This window comes from Fundulus heteroclitus, chromosome 20 (assembly GCF_011125445.2).
Source record: "Fundulus heteroclitus isolate FHET01 chromosome 20, MU-UCD_Fhet_4.1, whole genome shotgun sequence".
Taxonomy (NCBI): domain Eukaryota; kingdom Metazoa; phylum Chordata; class Actinopteri; order Cyprinodontiformes; family Fundulidae; genus Fundulus; species Fundulus heteroclitus.
The window spans coordinates 27,518,061-27,542,089 of record NC_046380.1 but is presented as its reverse complement, the minus strand read 5'-3'; the positions used below and the strand labels follow the sequence as shown (position 1 = coordinate 27,542,089).

Here is a 24,029-nt window from a genome sequence, read left to right as displayed (position 1 = left end):
GTTCTATTGAACTTTTTATTGACCTTTCTTTCCCTATCATCAATATACGTCTATCGATACTGATTAGATTCCATCCTTCCATTTTACATTTTACTACACCTTTGCTCTTAGAGAAATCTTTGTCTGTTGTCTCACCCAAAAAAAATGGAAGATAATTTCTCCCTTTAATGACTTTTTCTCATGATGCACAGCTTTTTTTTTTTTATAGATATTTTAGCCTACTTCACGCTGTCAGACAACATTCTGTTTAAATGACTTTTGATTATACAGTTCTAGCAGTAATTAAGCTTTAGTGTGACCAGTGAAATTTCGCCAATACACAGTGGTTAATCACACATAATTCCCGACATACCAACGGGGTACAGTTCCTATATTTTCAGATAGGACCAGGTTGGTTGCTTAATGAACAAAATCATCATTAATCTTGTCTGATATTAAAGCATGACAAAAAAAATATAAACAATAGAAATCTGCAAGGGTGCAAATGATTTTTTTTCATGGCTCTGTGTATCAAGAAGCAAGAAGCAAAAAGGTCTGGCTGTTAACTTTAAAAGGACGCACGCCTTTTTGGGTGCATCATGCAGGTAAGATGCTGCTCTCTGCCTGTGTGAGGTGTGCACACGCCTCCATGACTATGCAGCAAGTTGACCAACACCCCATCACCACTTTGGTCACCCCCCTCTCTCTCTCTCTCTCTCTCTCTCTCTCTCTCTCTCTCTCTCTCTCTCTCTCTCTCTCTCTCTCTCTCTCTCTCTCTCTCTCTCTCTCTTTCTCTCTCTCTCTCCCCCTTCAGGAGGAGGAAGAGAACAGACCAGTTGAGTTTAGACAGGCGGGCGGGCTCCAACTAGAAACCCTCTCGGATAGTTTTTTTTTTTTTTTGTTGGCATCAGAATAACTTTTAGGAGGGCTTACTCGTGAGCAGCGTGTGTTAGTTTCTTTTCATTACGAAGGGAATGAATCGTTTTCCACCAGAAGCTGTTTTCACCATAACCGGTTTTGAGGAGGCGGCGAGGCAGGAGCAGCAGCAGGAGCAGCCGCGCCAAACTCACAATGCGCCCTGAGTGAGCCCAGGCAGCAGGGAGACAAACAATACAGCGCACACGGAGAGGAGCAGCGATCTCCCATCCGGGATCTCTCGTTTTCAGCCCTTCTCTCTTCGGAGCCTTGTTCCAAGAAGGCTTTTTCCCCCCAGTTTTTTTATTTTTGTTTAATCCACAGCCGGTTACGCGAGCGGTCTAGAGTGGGGGGGAAACAAGTGAGACCAGATCTCCAAACTCAGCCATGACGTCTCCGGCAAAATTCCGAAAGGACAAGGAGATCGTGGCCGAATACGAAACTCAAGTGAAAGGTACTTTAACTTTTTTTTAAATGCATTTTTTTCCACACTACATAGTGGCGCAACGTTGCGTTAAAGACGCGCTTCCTTACCATAATGCCCAATGGATTGCCACGCTATTTTCTCTCTCTGTATCTCTGCGCCCTCACCTCTCATTTCTTCCCCCCCCCCCTTTTTTTTTATTGCACCGATCATTTGCCAAAACGAGCCGTGGTCATGCGGATGCATCCCATGGCTGATATTTAATTAATTGCGGTCGTTAAAGGGGCTTCACGATGTCTCCGAGCGTATGATCGCACGGGGGTATGAGACGGCGCAGAGATGGCTAACAAAGGCAGGGGGAGGAATGAAAAAAAAACGCGCAGAAAATCAGAGGTGTAGTCCAGATGTGGCCCCAGCGGTCTGTTCAGGCAGGAAAAAAAGGGCATATGTAAAGGTGATGTGTAGGAGAAGCCCGGGGTTGGGCAGGGGGGGGGGGGGTGATGGTGGTGGTGGGGGGTTCAACACCAAGCTGGATGTAGGGCGTTTTCTTTCCCTGAATGTCTGCCTTGCTGTTCTGCATTATACCGCTCGTTTATTGCGTTAAGACGCACATTGCAATTAAACGATGGGACGCATGACGCTCATTGATTACAGCTCCTCCACAGGTCAGGGCTGGGAAAGATCAGATGGAGGTGATTGGTTTCTCCGCGGTGGATTGGTTCATCACAGTTAAAAAAAAAGGACTGTTTGTCAGGTCTGTGAGTTTAAGTAGTTGGTACCCCATGCTGCAATAAAAGGGAAATAAACTCTGAGGTGGCTGGAGGAGGGAGAACAGCCTGTGCACTCCATGCTCTGCTACTGCTGGGCCAGATCACTGGATAAGATGGGCCACTACTTGCCCCATCATCACTGGAGCCGCCCGATGGCCCTCTTCCCACTCCTCCTGTCACCCTCAGGTGCTCCTGTTCTTAAGGGGAGCCGCTTTCCACCATCAGTTCGATTTGCCAGAACTAGATTTAGTCAGCGACGACGGGGGAGAGGTATGAACGATGCTGTCGGACTGGAATTTCTAGTGTTAAAGTACACAAATTGAAAGGAAACGGGTAGGCGTGCGGAGCTATCGCATGCTTGTGTTTTCCTTTGCAAAAAGTTCAACCAGCTGCTCCCGGATGACGGACACTGATGGTAAAAAAAAGGGAAATTCTGCACCTTAAAGGACTGGGATCTTTTTTCACATTTTATCACGTCACAACAAAAAATGGGCTTTATTTGGATTTTTGAGTTTTGACTAGAAAAATCCTGACAAGTGAGGGATGTGTTCAGCAACTTTTTTCTCTAATGCCCCCAGACCCAATCTATCTGTATGTCAATCTCTGTATAGTTACTGCTCTTCTGGAACGGCCTTAGAGGTTTCTTACAGAAGCTATGGAGTTTAAAGTAGAAGAGCTGGCTTAGAAAAACAATAGTCCAAGCTTTGATCATTCCAGTGCACACAATTGAATCCATTATCCAGAACGGGAAAAGGTTCGACACAACGGCAGATCCACCAAAACGCCGCCATCCACCTAAACTGACAGGCTGGTCAAAGAGAACACTAATCAAAGAAAAAGCCAAGAGTCCCATAGTAATACTGGAGGAGCTGTAAATATTCAAAGCTCAGGTGGGAGAATCTGTTGACAGGAAACGTATGGGTAGTGCAATTCTACACCAAATCTGGTCTTTATGGAAGAGTGGGACCCATAAACCCATTGCTGAAATAATGGAGCGTAAAGTTTTGCTTGTGGATGAAAAAGTGCTGCGGCCAGCTGAGACCATAATTGAGATTTTTTTGGCTTAGATGCCAAACGCTGTATGTAGCCGAAAAACACCTGTAGACATCCGTTAGACCTACACACATCATCTTTATAGTAGCACATAGCAGAGACAGATTCATGCTGTTGGGATTCTGTTTTTCAGCATACAACAATCAGGCTTTAAAAGATTTGAGACCAGGACTGAGGCTCACCTTCCTAAACATACAGCCATGGCCACAATGGAATAACTTGGATCAATACACGTCTATGATAAGATAAGAGAGATAAGATAAGATATGCTTTATTGATCTCACAATGGAGAAATTCACTATGTATCGGAATGACCGAGTCAAATTTCAGATCTCAGTCCTACGGAGAATCTAAAGCTTAAAAATTGACCATACATCTCTAGATGTGCAAAGTTGATAGATGCATACTCCAAAATACTTGCAGCAGCACAAGGCGGTTCTGTGGAGTGACTGAATACAAAGTCATACCGCAATTTTCAAAACAATGCGGGGGGGGGGGGGGGTCGAGGGCTGGACGTGGTCTGGGCTACTAGAACAGGGTAAATAAATGCTAAGTTAACGGAGAAATTTACAAGACGCATAGGGGGCAATGTATCGCAAAACTAAAACTTATGCCAGCCAATCAGAATCGTTCAAACTAACCACCACTTCCTGTTAGGAGTGAATCATGGCGCCGGGGGGTTCGATCTTGTGGACAGATAACGAATTTTAGCTTCTTTTAAACACCATATTAGAATATAAAGTTAATAAAACTCAACTGGGAATCCTTTTGATCTCCAGCGTATGATGGTCGCAACGTGCGTGACGCAGCGCGGGAACATTGGCCGCAGACCCGTGACGCGCTGGACAGTAATATCCATCTTTTCCTGCGCACACGCAGTCTCAAAACCGGAGCGTTTATGAATCTTCAATTTGGCCGTAGTTTGTAGGACCATTCGTCTTTAAGGGATGTATAACGTTTTTTATGTGTAGCTGAAAGGCGTAACCGCATAAAAATGTCTCGGTTTTTTAACCCAGATGTCCTGCTACGTCTGGACTAGGCCTCAGACACAAACGCAGGATTTCAACAAACGTGCAGTAAAACGTCAAAATAATGACCGGGCCATGTAGACAGAACTATGAGACATCCGTGCATACAGGTTATTAGCAAAAAAAAAAAAACAGGAGCGTGCTTCTCCAAGGCCGTGTATGTTTTCACACTTAACATGTTTGCTTTGTAGTCGTACCTTTGCATAAAATGCGAACAACAGGCGTTCCTGTAAACTGTACGGTAGCACAGAAGAATCTTAACCTGAAGTGACTCACCTCACTGTGGCCTTCTTCCTCTTCGCCTGATAGGAAACTCCTGAGGCTGTCACCGCGGCGCGGTTATTGTTTGCGTCTTAAGCTCCCTTCAGACAGCTGTTTATGCTCGGCGGCCTGCGTAAAGGCCCTTTTTCATCGCCGCTGCGTTGTCACGCTGTGGACTTAATGTTTGTCCATCGACCCTGCTACATTGATTTCTGCTGCCAGTTATTGCACTGCTCCCCGGTGACCAGCGGCACAGTGCTGCCTCGCCTCCACCTGTGTCTCTGACACACATATCATCTTTGTTTTCTGGAACGAACTGATGGAAGGTTAAACCTGCACATCTGCACGGCTGTTTTAGCTATGCGCTCTATCTGTGCTGATCACGCGTGCCGTCCGGCCAGTTTGTCGTGCTGTTTGTAAGCATTATGGAGGGGATGTGTGTCATACCTCTCTGAGAAAATAATGCACCAACACGCTGCAGCGTCGTGGGGGGAAATAAATGCAAATGGTATCTGTGGATAACAGCCGGAAAGCTCTGCAGCACCGGGTGTAGCGGCACAAATATGCATCTATTCTCACAAGTAGGTTTAGCATTGTAAATGAAGCACTTAATGAATCTGCTTGTCCTGATTATTCAACAGCATCCTGGTCTCTGTTAGATACTAGTTAGTGTTTCTTACGTTGCACCTACGATGCTCTTCTGCACCATACACCAAGAATGTTTTCAGTAAAAGGTAGACTGCGTAACAGATCCCTATATGATGCCGCCTCATTCCAAACGCCTTTATTCAGGTTTCACAACCTGATTTTTTTTAGGTACATTTTTTTTTTTTTTTTTTTACTACTTCTCACTTCCTCGTCTTTTGTTTTGTGTCAAAACAACTCAGAAATTCAGATGAGCCTGCGTCGCATCCTAACAGATGATCTTGCGCAGACAGGCTGAAGAATTCTGCTTTTGCACATTGATGTTTTTAGTGCCGCCGTCCCCTTCTGAATGCTGCTGTAGTTCACACAGACGGAGTGCTGATACGGGATTCTGGCTGATGAGAGGAATGTTCCTACTTGTCCAGGAACAGGGTGTGTTCGTCACCGCATGTGCGTGTATGCGTTTGTTTGTGCGCGCATATGAAGGGATACAGATAGCTAAAATAAAAGACAGTATATATATATATATATATATATATATATATATATATATATATATATATATATATATATATATATATATATATATATATAAATGGCTGGCAAGAACCACAGAGAAGGGGAACAAGGGGCACTCTCAAATGTGGAATAAAACATGACCGAATTATTAGAAACATAGCTGAAATACCAGTAGTTATCCAGTATATGTTTAAGGTATATGTTTTTACAGCAAAAAATGATTTCCTGTGAAATACATTATAAAAAAAATATTCACACCCCTTGAACTTTTCCCGTTTTTTTATGTCTGTGCCATAAACCTCATTGTAATTTATTGGGGATTTTATGTGATAGACCAACAAACTCAAAGGCATAATTGACAAGTGGATATTCAGGGTATTCACAAATAACAGAAATCTGTGAAATACTTGCGTTCAGGTCTCCCCGAGTCACTTTGTAAAAGCCCTGTGTCCCTGTCGTTACTCCTGCAAGGCTTCTGGAGTTTGTTTCTACTAGCTTTGTGCATCCAGTGATTTTTGCCCGACCTGCTTTGCAAAAGATCTCGAGCTCAGTCAGACTGAATGGAGAGCATGTGTGAACATCAGGTCTTCCCACACATCTTTAATTGGATTTAGGTCTGAACTTTGACCTGAAACGTTTCGTTGCTGCTGTGACCGTGTGTTTTAGGATCGTAGACCTGCTGGAAGAAGAACCTCTGCTCCAGTCTAAAGTCTTTTGCTCCCTCTAACGGATTTTCTCCCAGTATTAACCTGTATTTAGCCCCACATAACACACAACAGCTGGATTTATACTGAGATTAAATAGCATTAACAAGTGGACTTTACTTAGTAATTAGTTGATCTCTGAAGGCAATTTTTTTAGCACGGGTTGTTTTTTGCGGGCATCAGATTAAAGCAGGCTGAATATAAATGCGTTCAATGCGTTTGAAGATGTCGTTTGTAAAAAACAAAAACAGCATTTCTGTGCAGTCGGTGTTGCTCTATCCCATAAATTGCCAGGAAAATATGTTGAAGTTTGTTGTCAAATAACCACAAATGTGGAAAAAATAAAATAATTCAAAGGCCGCCAATACTGTCACACCCCAGGCGCATATATAGTGCGAATTTGTCTCCCTGATGAGGGATTAGAGCCTAAACTGTGTGTGTGTGTGTGTGTGTGTGTGTGTGTGTGTGTGTGTGTGTGTGTGTGTGTGTGTGTGTGTGTGCCTGCGTGTGCGTCAGTGAGCTTCGTGCTGACAGGGCAGCTGTAGAAACGTATGATTTAGAATAAAAGGCCGCTTTCACTACCACACAATGGAAGATGTGGCAACACGGCACAGGACTGTGGATCTGTGTCTCCGTTTGATTGAAGCAATGTGCTCGGGTGATATGTTGAAGAGACAGCTCGGCAGCTGTAACGCATTAGAACGAAACAGCAGCTCCGCGTCGGGCCACGCGGTGGCCGCTAGCATGTAGAGGACGCAGATCGTATTCAAACGGAGGCAATTTAGTGGGGTCGACGGCAAGTCAACCGCTCAGTTCTGAACATTAACATTTACTTCCTGTCGCCGCGTGCAAGTGCACTGATTGAAACCCGCTGACACGGCTGAAAATAATCAGACAGGAAGGAAGGATGTTTGTGTCAAACGGGAACACGCATGGATAATACAGAAGTGTGTGATGCTTCCTGTTTAGGTCCAGAGCTTTGTGTTCTGGCCAAAAGGAATCATCTGCCTCTCACACAGCACGCAGACCCACACATAGACAGAGCTGCAGGGGCTTTGAGCTTCTTGGCCCTGCGGTTAACCCCTCTCGCATCTCCGGATAAAAAAAATAAATAAAAAAAGGAACAGGGCTAAATCCTCCATCCTTGGTGACACGACAGAGCAGTGCATCTCCAACCAGGTGTCCCTCTGTCCTGTTGGGCTTTTGTGCGTGCTGCTGTGTCAGCAGCACCATATGCAACGCTCATTGATTTCCTGGTTCCTTCGCCCGTTCGCCTCCTTATTCTTTGCCGCTTGATGTGAAAAATGTTCGCGCAGCACTGAATTTTCTCGCTCTGTTAAGTGCTGAGGTGGCCTCCTGCATCAGAGGGCCTGTAGCGTTAAAACGCAGCGCTGCCTTATCGCAGTTTGATTGAGATCTCTAATCCTCCGCCTGCCCTCCGACATATAGTGTCCTTGATGGCTGAAGGATTCAACAGGAATGGCTGCCGTTACCATTTTCTGCCCCCAAAAAAATGACAGAATAGATTGAATCAGGAGGATTTTTGAATAAATATAATCTATCTGAGAAGAAAAGAGCAAATTGTGAAAGGTCAGAGTTCATCTACCGTGCCAGAGGTTCCAGAAATGGACTTGATTGGTTAACAGATGTTCAGTCTGCCTCTGATTGGCTAATCCTGACGCTCTGAAGTCACCCTCCCATCTCTTCAAGCCCTCTCTGCGCTTGAGGTGAGATTAGATTGGTTCAAGATGCCCCCCCCCCCCTCCTGTTCTCCCTCTTTGATGTGTTGAGGTTCACCTCAGGGAATCTGATGTGTGGATGCAGTTATCATCACTAAAACGCACGCAAAAACCCAAATTAGTTCACGTGGCTGCTCAAAACCACTGTCAGCCCTGCAGTCTGGCTGCTGTTGCTGTTACCTGCTGAGGGATTTTTTTTTTTTTTTTTTTGCACAGTGTCAACTGTTGCATTCCTGTGAGACAGGTAGTTTGTGTGAGATGATAAGGTCGTGGTGGAGAGGAAGTTGCCACACGCCTGTGTTTTGAATTTAACTGCGTTATTAAATTATTTTTGTCTCGGGGTGTGAAGGATGCAAGCTATGTTTAGAGATGTACTTTTAAAAACGTGTGAATGTTTCTCAGTGAGTCAAAAACCACCTGCATAGATATATCAGATCAGGATTTTATCTCCCAGACGGTAGCTCGAGGCATTTGAGGACTGACATTTGGTCAGACCGAGTCCCGGTCGGATGTTTGATGAAAATCAAGGCCCTCTGCACTCAACCAGCCACTTTAATAGATGCACTCTGCTGGCGCTGCCTTAAATCTTTGTGGCATGGATTTGGGACTGTCGACAGGTTCTCTGCACTGTTGTAAGACGTACAGTTGGAACAATCGGGAATCAACGGTCTCCTAGAATACGTTTTATTTTTTATATCTCAACTTTTTATCCCTAACACAGTTCAACACAACAGCATTACTCATTTACATGTCCAGGTGAAATAGGATGCTTTTTTTCGTAACATTGATAAACTCCAGCTTATACAATTACCTGTAACTCCATGACTTTGTCTTTATGTCCCAGCCTCTTTGTATCCGACTCTGTTTTCTGTTGCTTTGCCTAATAACACCCATGATGAAACATCCTAGAAGCATTTCAGTCCCCTTTTTTTTTTTTTTGCAACATTGCACCAAACCGCCTTTCATAATACAGTTTTTCTCTACTTACTTGCCGTTTTACTGCACCTGAAAAATGATCAGGTGCCATTTTTTTTGTTGTTGTTGCTGTTTTTACTGTGGTAGTTGACCAATAAAGAACACACACTGGAGGTTACTTGCAGAATAGGAGCGAAGCAGCAGACATTACCTGAGTTAAAGCTGATAAATGCCTGAGTCTGAATTTACGTTTTCACTAGATTTTATTGTTCTATGTCAGTGTTTTTAGGTCTGTAATTGTCTTGGGTTCTCCACATTGTGCAGCACTTTTGTCAACCGTGTGCGTGACTTTATTTTTTATTGCTATACAAATAAATATGCCCGATACGGTATGCGTTTCATTTTATGAAAATGGAAGTAAATAAATTGTGTAGCATGTCTTTTGTTTTTTGTAGCAACTTGTCAGCTATTTGTGCTTTATAGACACAGTTCCTCTGCTCCTCAGATGGCACCGCTGTGTCAGTGTGCGGGTGCTAGCTGATGGCTTATTTATTTCAGCCTACATTCAGTCAAAATTCACACCATTTTTTCCCCCTCCTCTTTTCTCCCTATTCTCTCCTGTGTCACTTATGAAATATGACTCTTATTCTCCTCTCCTGTGACAACTCAAACCTGTAATCTGCAACTTGTGATTACAGCATCTGGCTCACGTATAGTGCGTGTGTGTGCGTGCCTCGCCCTCTCCGCTGGACAAACATAAAGTGAAAGCTGGGATGTTTAGGTGCCACCGAGTGTGTGCCGGTGACGGCGTCTTTTAAGAGAGCAGACATCTATATAAAACTGAAGCAGGGCGGAGACAAAGCCCAGTCACATCCTCTGGAAGACAATCACTGGGTGAACAGTCGCCCGGCTGTAAATAAATAGGTGAGAAAGAAAGGGGAGAAAACACACCAGAAAGGTTGTACACTTCTTCCCGAGGGGTGCCAAAGGAAACAGGTTGTGTTTGAACAGTCCTCGTACAGGACGGAGCAGGAGGAGACATGGCGAGGGGCTCTCACCAAGGAGGAAAAAAAAAAAGGAATGGAAAAAGGAGGTGGATCTGGAAAACATGTGAGAGGAAGTCTGAATAGCTTTTAAAGATGCTCAGGACCAGCTCTTAGTCGATTCGTACGTGTCGCTCCTCCATCAGCCGTATCTCCGTCTCTTCCTCTCTGCTTCCCCCTCCATCAGCAGTTTCTCCTCCCGGTGCCGAGGAATAGTTTGGTTGCCAGGGTTACCGAATTGCCCCATTTATTTTTTTTTCTGGGTTTGGGAGTAGCAGGAGGGAAAATGAGAAAGAATGATGCAGATATGACTCCCCTGCAGGGTCTGGTTAATCAGGTTAGCACCGTGCACATACACACACTTAAAGCCATTTTAAACCCCCAGACCTGTGTCTTTTGCAGGTCTTTCCTCCTTCGTGCTTTAGACTCCGGTTGATCAGATCTGCTGTTTTGTTGCACCCTTATTCCCATTAATTTCTTAGTTTTAACCCCCTCCCCCTCATCTCGCAAAATTAAACTGGTAATTTCTGAAAAAAATAGGAATGCGAGATGCGCAGATCAGGTTTTACTGGCAGTTTCTGGCAATTCAGATTTTTTTTATACCATTTGCCATTTCTACCAATTTTGTTTCGAAGGAACTATGTATAAAAAAATACGCTATAGATGTTTCTTTTAAACAGAGGTGATACGTTTGAATCCAGCAGAAAAGGAAGGAATTCAAAGGTTATTACCGTTTTATGCGGTGTTAAAAATGGTGCGAGCTCTTTGTTTTGATAGATTCAGTGAACACGAAGAAAAATCCGATTTTTCAGAACTCTACTTTTTGATCTCTAGCTGATTTATCTGTTCATCCTTAGTAAAAAAAACAACAACAAAAAAAACCTCTTTCTACAAAATGAATTCAGTGATCCCAACCAGTAATATCTGAATCTCAATACATTTATGGAAGCCTGGTGTTGCATTTTGAGATCTGCACATAATTAGCCAAGAGAAAACAGGATGTGCTGGGACCGAGGGGAGAATCTGGCTTTTTTGCGACAGGTTTTTCTCTGCTGGAACAGAGTAGTCGCAGCACACTGGCCCTCTCTATTCAAGTTCACACCTCTCCTAATGCTGTTTTAATGAAGCCATTCATCACCTCTTCTCAGCTGAATCCGCATCACTTTTCACACACACACACCGAGCTTCCTGCTTTTTCTTTCTTCTGTATAAACGAGTGTGAGAACGCTTATTTCCTCCCCCCTCGTTGCCATGTGGATGCGCCGGTTCTATTTTAGTTTTTTCCCAGATTTGGAGCAGCTCTGGTTGGGACTTCTCCCTTCCTCTTTGCAGGCTTTATAAGCCCGCATAAAGAAAAAGAGCCCGATTTAAAACGCTGAGTTCTACCTTTTACTCTAAACCCACCGTTATATGGGAGCGCTGCAGTTTGGTTTCCCACGGTCAGCACGCATGCGCTCGTTATCCGCAGTAGGATGATTGAAAAAACATGCCGCACATTCCCCTCAAAAGGACCATCCCCTGGTCTGTGATCCTTAAAACAGAGAAAGTTAAGCCCCTGTGTCCCTTTCCAGGTCCCGATTTCACATGATCTGCACAACCTCGGGTGGAGCTTTGCACTGAAGTCACTGGACTTCAAGAAGGAGCGAATTCACATTTAGATTACACTGTCTTTTAAACTCTTCTGTAAAAACAAAGCAAAGCTAATGCATGTGTGCAAGCTCCAGAGATCTTCTCAAGTCGCCGAATCAAAGTCAAAGCTTAAATCTGAGGGCGGGAATAAATATTCTCTTACTGGATGCATGCTATCTATTCTTGATATAAAACTGCATTACTCTAAGTTATTAATTCAAATCATTTACCATTTTATCCTCTGATGTAATATAACACATTTACATTTAACATCCCCCTTTTTAGAATATTAAATTCAAAGATGTTTTTTTTCTTATGTTAAAAATAGTAGGAATGGGTTAAAAACTGTTATTCTCAAATGACTTCCTGAATCTAACGGAAAGTGCTGTTATGCCAACTAACTAAAAGTGGCTTTGCATTGATGTAGTTAACACATTTTAATCCCTGTGCTCAAATCTTTCCTTTCTGTTACAGAAAATACACTATTTAGGGTATTTAATTAGATTATTAGGAAACCGGGTTCAGTTTACAGGTCCAAAGCGCGTTAGACTTTACATAATACAGCGGCGCAAATGTGGTGAAGTAATGAGTGAGAATGTTGAATTTCTGCGGGTAGTGCCAGGAAGCGCTTTCATTGAAGAAAGCAGCCATTAAAAAAAAAAAATCCCCTGCTAACTGGTCTCTGACCGCTTTTAGATCCCGGTCCTGTTCCAAAACACCAGTTTAATTTTGCTAAGTTTCGTCTGCAGAAAGTCAGCAGGTTCTGCTAGAAGCTGTTGGCGCCCTTTGGGTGGCTCTGAGGTTTCAAAGCAGCAAAATGTCTAAAGCCGTCAGAATACGGTTCCACGAGGAAAGGAGTCGGCCTATGAAAATGGGTTGTATCCACAGCACAGGTTCTTCTCTTGTTTTACTTGAAATTGTTGTAATCTTTGTTCTAAGTATAAGAAGCTCTTTTCTTTGCTTTTTCTGCTGCATGTCTGAGAAATGTAGAGAAAAACAAACACGCTTTCAACATCTGACACATACTGAGCAACCCCCTTGGTTCATCACTCGATGGCCTCTAAGATTTACCCCAAACAAGTTTCTTGTTCTCTTTATGTCTGATTGCACAACATAGTTTGCTATGCATTGCTATTTCAGAATAGACTTTAACCATTAAAAACGTTGCTAAAATAGTAAGAGAGGAAAAACCACAGGCAGCAAATAAGGCATTCATGTTTGTTGAAATGGAAAATATCAAGTTGACCCATGACTGCAGTTTTATTTAGGAAAAAGTGCTCAATGGCATCTTAAAATCAAATTACTGACACTATTTGACAATCTTAGCAGATTATGCTTTTGGGTGTGGTGGTTTTATCTCTTACCTGCCTAAATGGGTGTATGTAATCGTGTTGAATCAACGTGCCACCGTGGCCCAGCGCCATGGTGCCTGGTTTTGATGAACCCCACCTTAAACCGTATTTTTACTTGCAGCGCAGTGTGTTTTCGAGCTGTCAGGATCTGCAGGCGGGGAGAACATACCCGAGGCCTGTTATTTACCTCGCTGCAGGAACCTGTTAGCTGACACTGGCTTTTCGAGTGCCTCTTGCCGAGCATGGCCAGAGGTGCAGCCGTGTGAAGAGCAGGCTCGCATGCGCTCCCCCTCTCATGCATGTGTGAAGTGTGTCCTGAGGCTGTGGGAGATGTGCTAAACTCATCATCTGCAAACAGGGAGGGAAAGACAGGGGACGATTGTTGTGCTGATGCGTTTCCCCCCGCAGTCGCACATTCAGGGGGCTTTTATGCTGCAATCATGACATCATCCTTACAGCTAAGATACTAAATATAAGCACACAGACTTGAACAAAAGCTCTGCAATAAATCCTAATTGTGACTCTTTGTTTTTTTGTTTGCTATAGTTGCGTTAGAGGCATGCCGGATCAGTCGACGCGAATCAACATACCACTGAAATTAGAGCGTTTCTGTGTCTGTGCTTGTGGTTTGCTTAGTATTGGAATGTATGGTTGAAATATGGCTTGTTAAAATAGGGTTAGACATGTCTCTATAGCTTTTTTTTCTCCCAAGACTATTTGTTCTTTGTTGTTCTCAACCCCTGAAGACTAGCAGTTTTATTAGGCTTTCCGTTCAGGGTAGCATGACATGGGGGGCGGCGATGCACTCAAAAACAAAAAATGTTTATATCAGTTGCACCCCAAACAGGTATTCTTTCCATGTGCAGTCAATCGGGTGTTTTACACCATTTAGGCGCTATAAGAAAAGATAGCAGTGCACAGTGGCTCACTAATGTGGCTTATTTTCGACCTTCAAGTAAGGTTACCTCTGTTTTTTTTTTTTAGAATCTGTGCCACATACAGTATGAACACCCCAAGTTAACACTCCAAAATTATGAGTTAAAGCTATAGTTGGTAATCCTGTTCAGAAACCCCTTTTGTTACACTGGGTGAAATAGTCCTTCCCTCCTGACATTAGTGTTGTGCCAGTTCATACGTGACAAAAGCTGCATCAATCCGGGACGTAACGGACTGCGTTACCCATGATGCAATGTGGTCAAAATGGCCACCAACTCATGTAGTTCATACGTGACAAAAGCTGCATCAATTCGGGACGTAACGGACTACGTTACCCATGATGCAATGTGGTCAAAATGGCCACCAACTCATGTGGTCAAAATGGCCACAAACTCCCATCACGCAACACGGCAAAATGGCCACCGATCAAGATAAGGTTGCTATGGTGATGGCTATAAAAGCCGATCACCCACGACAACCTTTCTTCTTCCCTGGCTTTAGCCAACCCGAGAAGACACACACACACAGCTGATTCCGTTGGGGTGATTCCCACGCCACGTGTTCGATTGCTCGCTGGACCGAGATTTTTCGACGCAACGGTTATTCCCTGCTTTATAACAGGAGGTCGACTTAAATAAGTACTTTTAAATTCCCTCTGATCAAAAGACTGAGAGACGCCGCATCTCCCACTGATCGAAGAGGACCCCGCTTTTGTCTGGCCAACAAAGCGACTGTTGAACCCGGAGGAAGAAACGAAGGAGCTTCTTCCCCGTCCCGCTGCAGCCTGTGGACAACTGCGCTCGTCGAAGCGCGTCCAGAAAGCCACACTCGGAGCGTTCCGGACCACCCCCGAGGCAACTCAAAGTAACGGGGTTTTCCCCCTTTCATTTCTGTCTCACCAACAGGGTGTTTAGAAGTGCCTGGGCAGGCGGTAGAACTTTGTAGGTGTTGGTTAATGCTTTTATTCCACGACGAAGTTGGAATTATTTGCTGAACATTTTCTTTGTATGTGCATGCATTTTACAATTGATTTGCTGTGTTGATTTGTGATCCATTAAGAACCCCGCCGTGGGTTGCCGCTTTATTCCTTTCTATCTTCTTCCCTGCTTCCCCCTTCTCTCTCTTTCTTTCGCTTCTTATCAGTTTAATTTCTTTGTCCGAGCTCAAGTCGCGGGCTTTGCTTTAAACTCCCAGTTAGCTGCCCCCCCCTCTCGAAGCGAGGCATTATCCTATCAGCGTAAGCGTGGTTACGTCATTAGGACCTCCCCTCATACGTCATCGTAGCAGCCATCTTGGGAGGGTCACGTGTATCTGAACTGTAGGTAGCTTAGCTGAACTAGCTTTGTGTAAGACATCAAAGCGTCCAGTGAGATTCCCGAAGCTGTTCTGTCTGTCAATGCTGATACGTGAAATGCCGGTGTTTCGAGGGCGGTGTTAAACAACTTTGAGTTAAGTTAAGATCTGCTAACCGCTCATTTTAATCCATTGTTTATTTTTGTTTTGTTCTTTATTTCCACATATATATTTTGCATGTTTTAGTTTAGTAATGAGTAAGAATTCCAAAGTTGTTTGAATCAGAGAATTACTGTAACAGGGAATTGCTTTTGGTTCAATAAAACCACAACTGCGGAATAGACATTGTTTTGTGTTCAGTCCAATTCACAGTTACATGGTTATTCAGAAATCAGAGCTAACCTCCTTTGGAGTTAACATCTGACATTAATACAGAGACAATATCATTGGATGGTGATAAGGAATAAGGATTTAAACTCTAATTGCAGTTACATTGGGGTTCTCACAGCCTGCTGGATAAACCTGGTCGGTTAACAGTCCGACCTGATCATTTATTCCAGCATAAATGAGTTCATAACAGCAAGTTAACTAATGCATTAGTGGTATAAATACTTATAAGCTTATAGCTAACATCACCACCATTTGAACTATATTTGTTATAGCGAAATTTTGAGTTGAATGATTTATTATTTAAATTATAATACCAAATTATAATTAATAATAATAATAAGCATATTCAACCAGCTTATGGCATAGCATAAATTGGCTTTTCCCGGTGTGGGCTGGAGTCTACTTATTGGCGTTCCTTTAGACTAAATCGAATAACCAGCAACTTATGAATTGAATGAACACAATCCATATTCCAGCATTTTGACTGCTCACCTTGCCAAAAGGACTATTCAGTCATAATTGATTAAGGAGGTATCATTACTAAATATATACGTGTTTGTGGTGGTTTGAGGTTGTTAACCTGAGGTTTGAATATTGATTTCTGGACTGGAAGTCAGCTAGATTGAAATACACAGCAGCCAGCGTCTGCTACTTGTCAATCAGAGTCTGTGTCGTGTTCTGCTTTGAAAAGAGAGACCCTGCCTCCATCTGGTGGCCAGGATAGGTAGTTGCAGTCACGGTTTTAAAGACAGCTTAGATCGCTCAGTGTCCCGGAGGGACAGTTTTGAAAGTCAGTTTCTTTAAACTTACCTTACGGTTACGCCCCTTTGTCTTTTTAATTTTATTTTATTCATTTTTTTTTTTCTCTTTCCTCCCTTATCCCCCTTCTGCTCATCATAAGTGGTCAAAATTGAGCTGTGATTTTGAAACTAAGGTTGCAATTTAGCGGTTTTTAACTGTCATTCTTTGCCACCTCTGAAGCTCCAAGACACTGCTATTTTCCACACATGTGTAGAGCACCTGTTCTGAAATAACTTGCATCACAAACAAAGCCACAGCTTTATCATTTAATTACTGGCCGAAAGGTTAGTGGTCCATGTCACTCAAAGTTAATATTCTCAAAGTTAAACAAGCATATTAACCGTTCCTAAAACTAAGGAGTTGTAAGTCGCAGGGTTGATTCTCCCCTGCGCAGCCTAATTAAACGCACGTATTTGAACCCACTTACTGCAGTTAAAGTGCCAGTCATAGTGCGTGTTTGCTGTTAACAGTTAAAGTGAAGCCACTTAACAGTTGTTGTTAGCAGTTGTTGTTTAGCGCTGAGCTAAATTAAAGTGTATGCGTTGTTACCTAGTGCTAAGCTAGAATACAGCGTTGTTATTTGTTGTCTGTTGTTTAGCGCTGAGCTAAACTACAGGTTGTTACCTGTTGTGTTGTTATCCATAGCTGACAAAGAATGGATAGTAGCGGTTCTTCAGTCAAAGGAGCTGAAGGTCCAAACCATTCCATTGGAATGGAGGCCCAGGATGTCATTAGCTCACTGCTTAAAATGACACCGGACGAACAAACCCGTCTGAATCAGTTTAACATAAAGGACTGTGAGAGGAGAATTCAGGAATTGGTGGAGGAGGTCCAGAGCAAGCCTAAGGGTAGATTGGTAGCAGATGTCTTGGGTGAATTAACTGCGTTATACCACCGAAGGTTAACGCTAGAGACCGATCTGCGTAACAGAGAGGCTGAGATGCGGATCGCAGCTGAGGAAAGAATCAGGGAGCTAGAACAGAGAAATGTTCAGGGCAGCTGTCATCTTACAGAGGAGCGAGAGGAGGATCGCATTAGCTTGCAGACAGAAGGATCTGAGTGTGAGAACTCCAAAGGAAAACATGGAGATCACACCTGGAGGACATTGGATGAACTGGGCCCTCAGACACCTTCTGAGCGAAGGGTAAGCGAAGGTCAGGACAGATATAGCAGTGTGATACGGAAAGAAATGCCTAAACAACTTAGGGTGGCAATCAGGACTGATCCACATGATGTAAATCATGGGAAAACACCTGCTTCCCACCTGACCCCTGACACGGTCCGCTGTGATCTTTTCCCCCCACCAGGGCGACGAGAGCACCGTTCCTGGAACACAGGTGAACCCCACTCCTCTGAACTGCGTCCACAGACAAGAGTTCATGACAGGGAGGGTCCCCCTGCGTCCCACGAACGGCCGCCGATGCCAGGTGGGTGGTCAGAACTGGAGCCTCCCTCCTATCGTGGTTACCGCAGACAGGAGTCGTCAGGAGAGGACTCAGATGGACCAGCTCCGATCCCTGAACAGGGACTGCGGATGCGTCAACTTGAGTCCCTGGCCCGAGACATAGAGCGTTTTGATCCTAGCAATACAGAATCCACCATTGATGACTATCTCAGAGAGGTAGAGCGCTGTCTGCTAGACTTATATAGCCCCTCAGCTCGAGAAAAGTTGAAGCTTATCTGGAAAACCACGTCCAGAAGTGTCCATGTTTTCATAGAAAGCCTCCCTCCAGCTACACGTGACCGTTATTCAGCTCTTTGTCAGGCTTTAAGAGAAGAATATTCTTCTGCAACTCTTGGAGCTTTTGCAATTCAGCAAAAGAGAACTGAAGCACCAAAAGAGTACTACCGTCGCTTGCGGGCTGCTTACCTTCAGGGACGAAATGCTCCCGGCTTGGAGGAAGACCACACTTTCAAATCTTTGTTCCTCCATAATCTTCATGAAAGCGTGCGTTATGAGGTTACCATGCATTGTAGAACCAAGAAACTTACCATGCAGGAAATCAGGAAATACGCGCAGGTGGCATGGGAAACACGTGTCCGGCCCAACAAAGGAGCCGATAGTGATAAAAAGGTTCTGCAGATTCGAGCCAAACCAGAAAAGAGTTTAGGTCTGGAGGGACATGAGATGCCTCCCTTCAAACCTAAAACTAGATTTGGTCCTAAGAAGCAACATGGTTTTGAGCCGCAGCAGAAGAAAGCTTCTCAGGATAGGAGAGGTCAGCATGGCAGCATGGAAGGTGAGAGGTTTCAAAAATGGCACAGGCCGGATCCAGCTCGATACGGTAAGCAAGCTGACAGGCCGGAAAGGTCGAAAAGCACACATGACCACAAAGGCTGGAACCTGTGCATAGAGGAGTCAATGAGAAAGGAGATGGAGGAGACTTTTCGCAGGTCGCTCGCCGAAACAGTGCGTCAGATCGCGCCGCAGCCGTACCAGCCACCATCCAATCCTGTCGACCCTCCAGGTAAGCCAGGCCCAAAACCCCAGCCAGCATGACTAGGCGTGGAGCAGGCTTCCCCTTCTAACAGAGTTTATCTGATTAAGGGGGGGGACCAACCGAAAATTCACCAACAACCTTCTAAGATCCCATCAACAGGTGATCAGAAAGCCCCTTTTCTAAGGTTTTTAGGTGAGCTAAACCATCATGAAAATGCGCATCGCTTATACTGCTCAACAGTTATCGGAGGATGTGTAACTGCAAATGCTCTTTTAGACACGGGTTCCGAGATCAGTCTAATGTCCTCAGATTTGTTTGATGAGGTGACCAGAGCTATGGTGTCTCTTGGGAAACCGTTCCAGGTGGAGACCTGTAACGTGGGCATCACTAGCTACACTCAGGATCAGTCATGCATCACCAAACGGGCGTGGTTAGACATCACTTTCCGTGACATGACCCTGGTGCACCCCATCTACATATGTACTTTGGACACAGAACCTTTTCTTGTGGGTCAGGACCTGTTGAACAGGTTAGCCCCACTCATTGACTGCTATCATGGTCATCTTTGGGCCCAAGTGGGGACTCCCAAGCCCCTCACTTCTGGAAGTGGACTGTCCGTCCCTATCCACCAGGTGACCTGCTCAGAAGAGCCCAAAGAACTCTTGGTACCAATTCTGCCTTCAACAGAGCCGATTTCCAAATCCTCTGACACACCCCTGCTTGAGCTGAACAATCGCTCAGTTTACCTGTTAGTGGAGAATCCAACCCACATGCCGATCCAAGTGGTGGCGAAGAAACCTCTTGGGGTGCTCATCGAAAGCTCTTTCCACGACTTTGAGTTGAGCATTCCCGTCATCGGAGACCTGCCCTTATTCTTGACTGGCAGACAGGACTCTCCAGACAACGTGTTTACCTTTCCTTCCAGCATGATCCAAATCAGGCGACATGAAGCTCGGCCTGCTGGATCCATTTGTGGTGCAACGCTTGAAGCTGAAGGAAATCTGTTGGTGTATGCGACAGCAACCGACCCAACAGAACCAGCACCAAATCAACCAGGGGACCGGGACTCAACCACTGAGCCCTGCCCTGGTTTCGAAACAGAAATTATGCAACAGCTGGGAAAAGCTGATGCACTGACCACTGAAACAGAGGAAACGGCACTTAAGGAGCTGTTTTATGAGTTTCAGCCCATTCAGCCCAAAGATTCAAACGAACTTGGGATCACACTGACACACGTCCATGACTCACCAGTAGGAGAACACAGAAGCTGCAAAGCTAATCTGACAACTCTCCCACAGGTGACGGCCTGGCCTTCAACGGCCCAGGACACCCAGGAGTATGTACAAGGCTGCTTAACCTGCAGCCAGTTACAACCCACACGGCCACTAGACCGAGCCCTGCTTCAGCAAAGGGGGGTTACATTTCCGTGGTCACATTTGCAGACTGACTGGATCGGTCCAGTCCCCAAATCGTCAAGAGGTAACAGATATCTTTTGACAATAACAGGCAGTTTCACAGAATGGGTCGAATGTCTGCCGGCACCGAATGACACCGCTGTCACCACAGCAGCCCTGCTGCTAAATCACGTTTTCAGCCGGTGGGGCCTTCCCCTGTCCATCGACTCGGACAGAGGAACGTCAAACATTATGACCGTGCTTTTCAACATGTTGGGCGTGGAAGTTAAATTCCACATCACCTACCGCCCACAGTCATCCGGACAGGTGGAGCGAATGAGCTGCACCGTGGCCAGCATGTCAAAGGAACATGCCAGTAGCCATGACGGGGACCGGGATGCAAAGCTTCCCCTGGTCCTAATGCTAGTCCGCTCTACCTCACCATGCTCCACAGGGGTGACACTTTTCCAGATGATGACAGGAAGGCAAAGGACACTTCCCCTGAATCTCATCTACCAGCCCGAAGACGTCAGTATGACAACCGTCTACACTGCACACCAGTGCGTCACTGACTTAAAAGACCGTCCCCGAACGACTTTCGCGTGGCCTCGAAAGAACCTAGAAGCCAGCGTGCAAAGTCCAGAGTACACATGGGTTCAAGCGAACCAAACTAAACCGTCCACTAAACTCTCCTCACAGGGAACGGAGCCTAACTCCGCCCCCGCCGAAGAGAACGATGCATAGCATTAAATAGGACAAGTGCATGTTCAATCAGGACACTTTAAACATGCACTAATAAAGCAAGTGTCCATACATAACTTCACGTCTATAATTTCACACTCAGCCATAACACCATGCATTGCTTTGGAAACGCTCACAGAAGTGGTAAAGAATGACATGATGTATACTCAGGTTGTTAGAGATTTAATGCAGGACCTCACTCGAGAGGTTAGCTCATCCATAAATAGCCTTGCTGAAGGACGGATTCCTCCGTACCTGGTACCAGTAGATTTGGTCGAAAAGGTTCTCAAATCTGCCTCTAGTGAAACACTGCAACCACCACAAATACACCTGGCGTACAGCCTAGGTAGTGCAATTCCGATATTTGTAAATCCTGACAACTTGGAGATAGGATTTATGCTAAACCTTCCCATCATTGAAAGAGCTAATGTGTATAGGCTTAAATCAGTATTGAATGTCGGTTTTTGGCAAGGTGAGACCCACGTACACCTACAAACTCCCTCAATATTGGCCTATCATGATGCTGACCCCAAACTTTATTTAGTCCCTAATTTGGATTTGTGTACCAAAACCAAAGACATCCACTGGGTATGCCCAAGCAACCCATTTATCAGAGATGTTACCAATTACCTGTGTGGTCTAAGGAATGAATCTCCTGAACAAAACTGTCAGGCTAGAATGACCCTTAAAGATGCAGGTGTGGAAACCAAAATTGAGCGGGCAGGTAACCGCTGGCTCGTTAGCACCCCAGAGGCAGAAGCCCTGTTATCCTACGAGCAGCATGACACAGTTACTAGACTAAAACTGCCCAACCAAACCATTTTCTGTTCCCCACCTCAAGGCGCTGTAGTCCACATTGGAAACATGGTTCTGCATCACCTTGACGTTGACAAATATGACTCAGAGATTGAAATAATAGATGTCTTTAAGGGATACAATTTCAGCATTGATGTCGGCATTGAAAGACAGCTTTTACTTGCAGGCACCCAGCTGATTAAATTCAGTCTCACTCCATCAGAGTTGAGCTCGGTCCCTCTGCTTCGCTTCCCCAGAGCTACAGAGTCGACCGACACTCACATTATGACCATTATTGTGGTTCTCCTCGTATTGGGATGGGCCATCACTACCGCAATGGCGTATGCAGCATACAAGCAGATCAAACAGTTGCAAACCAGGATTGACGCCCTCACCATTGTCGCTCCCAGGTTCGTAGCACCAGCTCCTTGAAGGCCATAAGCTGATTAGACTACGAACCGCGGTCTCTTTCCTTTCCCTTTTTCCCTCTCTCCTTTCTTTGGTTCAAAGTTCAAACCTGATGACCAATGAATGTATTGACAATGGTGATTGTGAAGTTTGCATTTCTTTTTTTTTATTACTTTATTGTTGCCTTATTAGCCAATAGAAATGACTAGCTACAGCTTAGTCCTGCCCAGGCTAGGTCACTGACCCAGGCACAATGAATGCTTTGTTTTCCTCCTCTTGGATGATGAACTGAACTGCATGAATCCCAATGGACTACTAGAAAGACTATTAGGTTGTTCCACTCATGCACAACGGATTTTCGTCACGCCAGAATGGACTTGGTTGTAGCTTTAAAGACTGTGACCAGCATCCCACTCTTCAAAGCTAAAGGGGGGTATGTTGTGCCAGTTCATACGTGACAAAAGCTGCATCAATCCGGGACGTAACGGACTGCGTTACCCATGATGCAATGTGGTCAAAATGGCCACCAACTCATGTAGTTCATACGTGACAAAAGCTGCATCAATTCGGGACGTAACGGACTACGTTACCCATGATGCAATGTGGTCAAAATGGCCACCAACTCATGTGGTCAAAATGGCCACAAACTCCCATCACGCAACACAGCAAAATGGCCGCCGATCAAGATAAGGTTGCTATGGTGATGGCTATAAAAGCCGATCACCCACGACAACCTTTCTTCTTCCCTGGCTTTAGCCAACCCGAGAAGACACACACACACAGCTGATTCCGTTGGGGTGATTCCCACGCCACGTGTTCGATTGCTCGCTGGACCGAGATTTTTCGACGCAACGGTTATTCCCTGCTTTATAACAGGAGGTCGACTTAAATAAGTACTTTTAAATTCCCTCTGATCAAAAGACTGAGAGACGCCGCATCTCCCACTGATCGAAGAGGACCCCGCTTTTGTCTGGCCAACAAAGCGACTGTTGAACCCGGAGGAAGAAACGAAGGAGCTTCTTCCCCGTCCCGCTGCAGCCTGTGGACAACTGCGCTCGTCGAAGCGCGTCCAGAAAGCCACACTCGGAGCGTTCCGGACCACCCCCGAGGCAACTCAAAGTAACGGGGTTTTCCCCCTTTCATTTCTGTCTCACCAACAGGGTGTTTAGAAGTGCCTGGGCAGGCGGTAGAACTTTGTAGGTGTTGGTTAATGCTTTTATTCCACGACGAAGTTGGAATTATTTTGCTGAACATTTTCTTTGTATGTGCATGCATTTTACAATTGATTTGCTGTGTTGATTTGTGATCCATTAAGAACCCCGCCGTGGGTTGCCGCTTTATTCCTTTCTATCTTCTTCCCTGCTTCCCCCTTCTCTCTCTTTCTTTCGCTTCTTATCAGTTTAATTTCTTTGTCCGAGCTCAAGTCGCGGGCTTTGCTTTAAACTCCCAGTTAGCTGCCCCCCCCTCTCGAAGCGAGGCATTATCCTATCAGCGTAAGCGTGGTTACGTCATTAGGACCTCCCCTCATACGTCATCGTAGCAGCCATCTTGGGAGGGTCACGTGTATCTGAACTGTAGGTAGCTTAGCTGAACTAGCTTTGTGTAAGACATCAAAGCGTCCAGTGAGATTCCCGAAGCTGTTCTGTCTGTCAATGCTGATACGTGAAATGCCGGTGTTTCGAGGGCGGTGTTAAACAACTTTGAGTTAAGTTAAGATCTGCTAACCGCTCATTTTAATCCATTGTTTATTTTTGTTTTGTTCTTTATTTCCACATATATATTTTGCATGTTTTAGTTTAGTAATGAGTAAGAATTCCAAAGTTGTTTGAATCAGAGAATTACTGTAACAGGGAA

At 44.8% G+C, this 24,029-nt stretch overlaps 1 protein-coding gene across 1 annotated transcript in view; it reads left to right on the top strand.

The window, feature by feature from the left end:
• Window positions 1–800: 800 nt before the first annotated feature.
• The window catches only part of srgap2 (SLIT-ROBO Rho GTPase activating protein 2), a gene marked incomplete in the record, with an annotated part of 70,673 nt that continues 47,444 nt past the window's right edge, over window positions 801–24,029 (top strand). Inside the window, 1 exon segment of the mRNA XM_036151882.1 lies at window positions 801–1,348. Within this exon segment, the coding sequence (XP_036007775.1) occupies window positions 1,282–1,348 (67 nt within the window).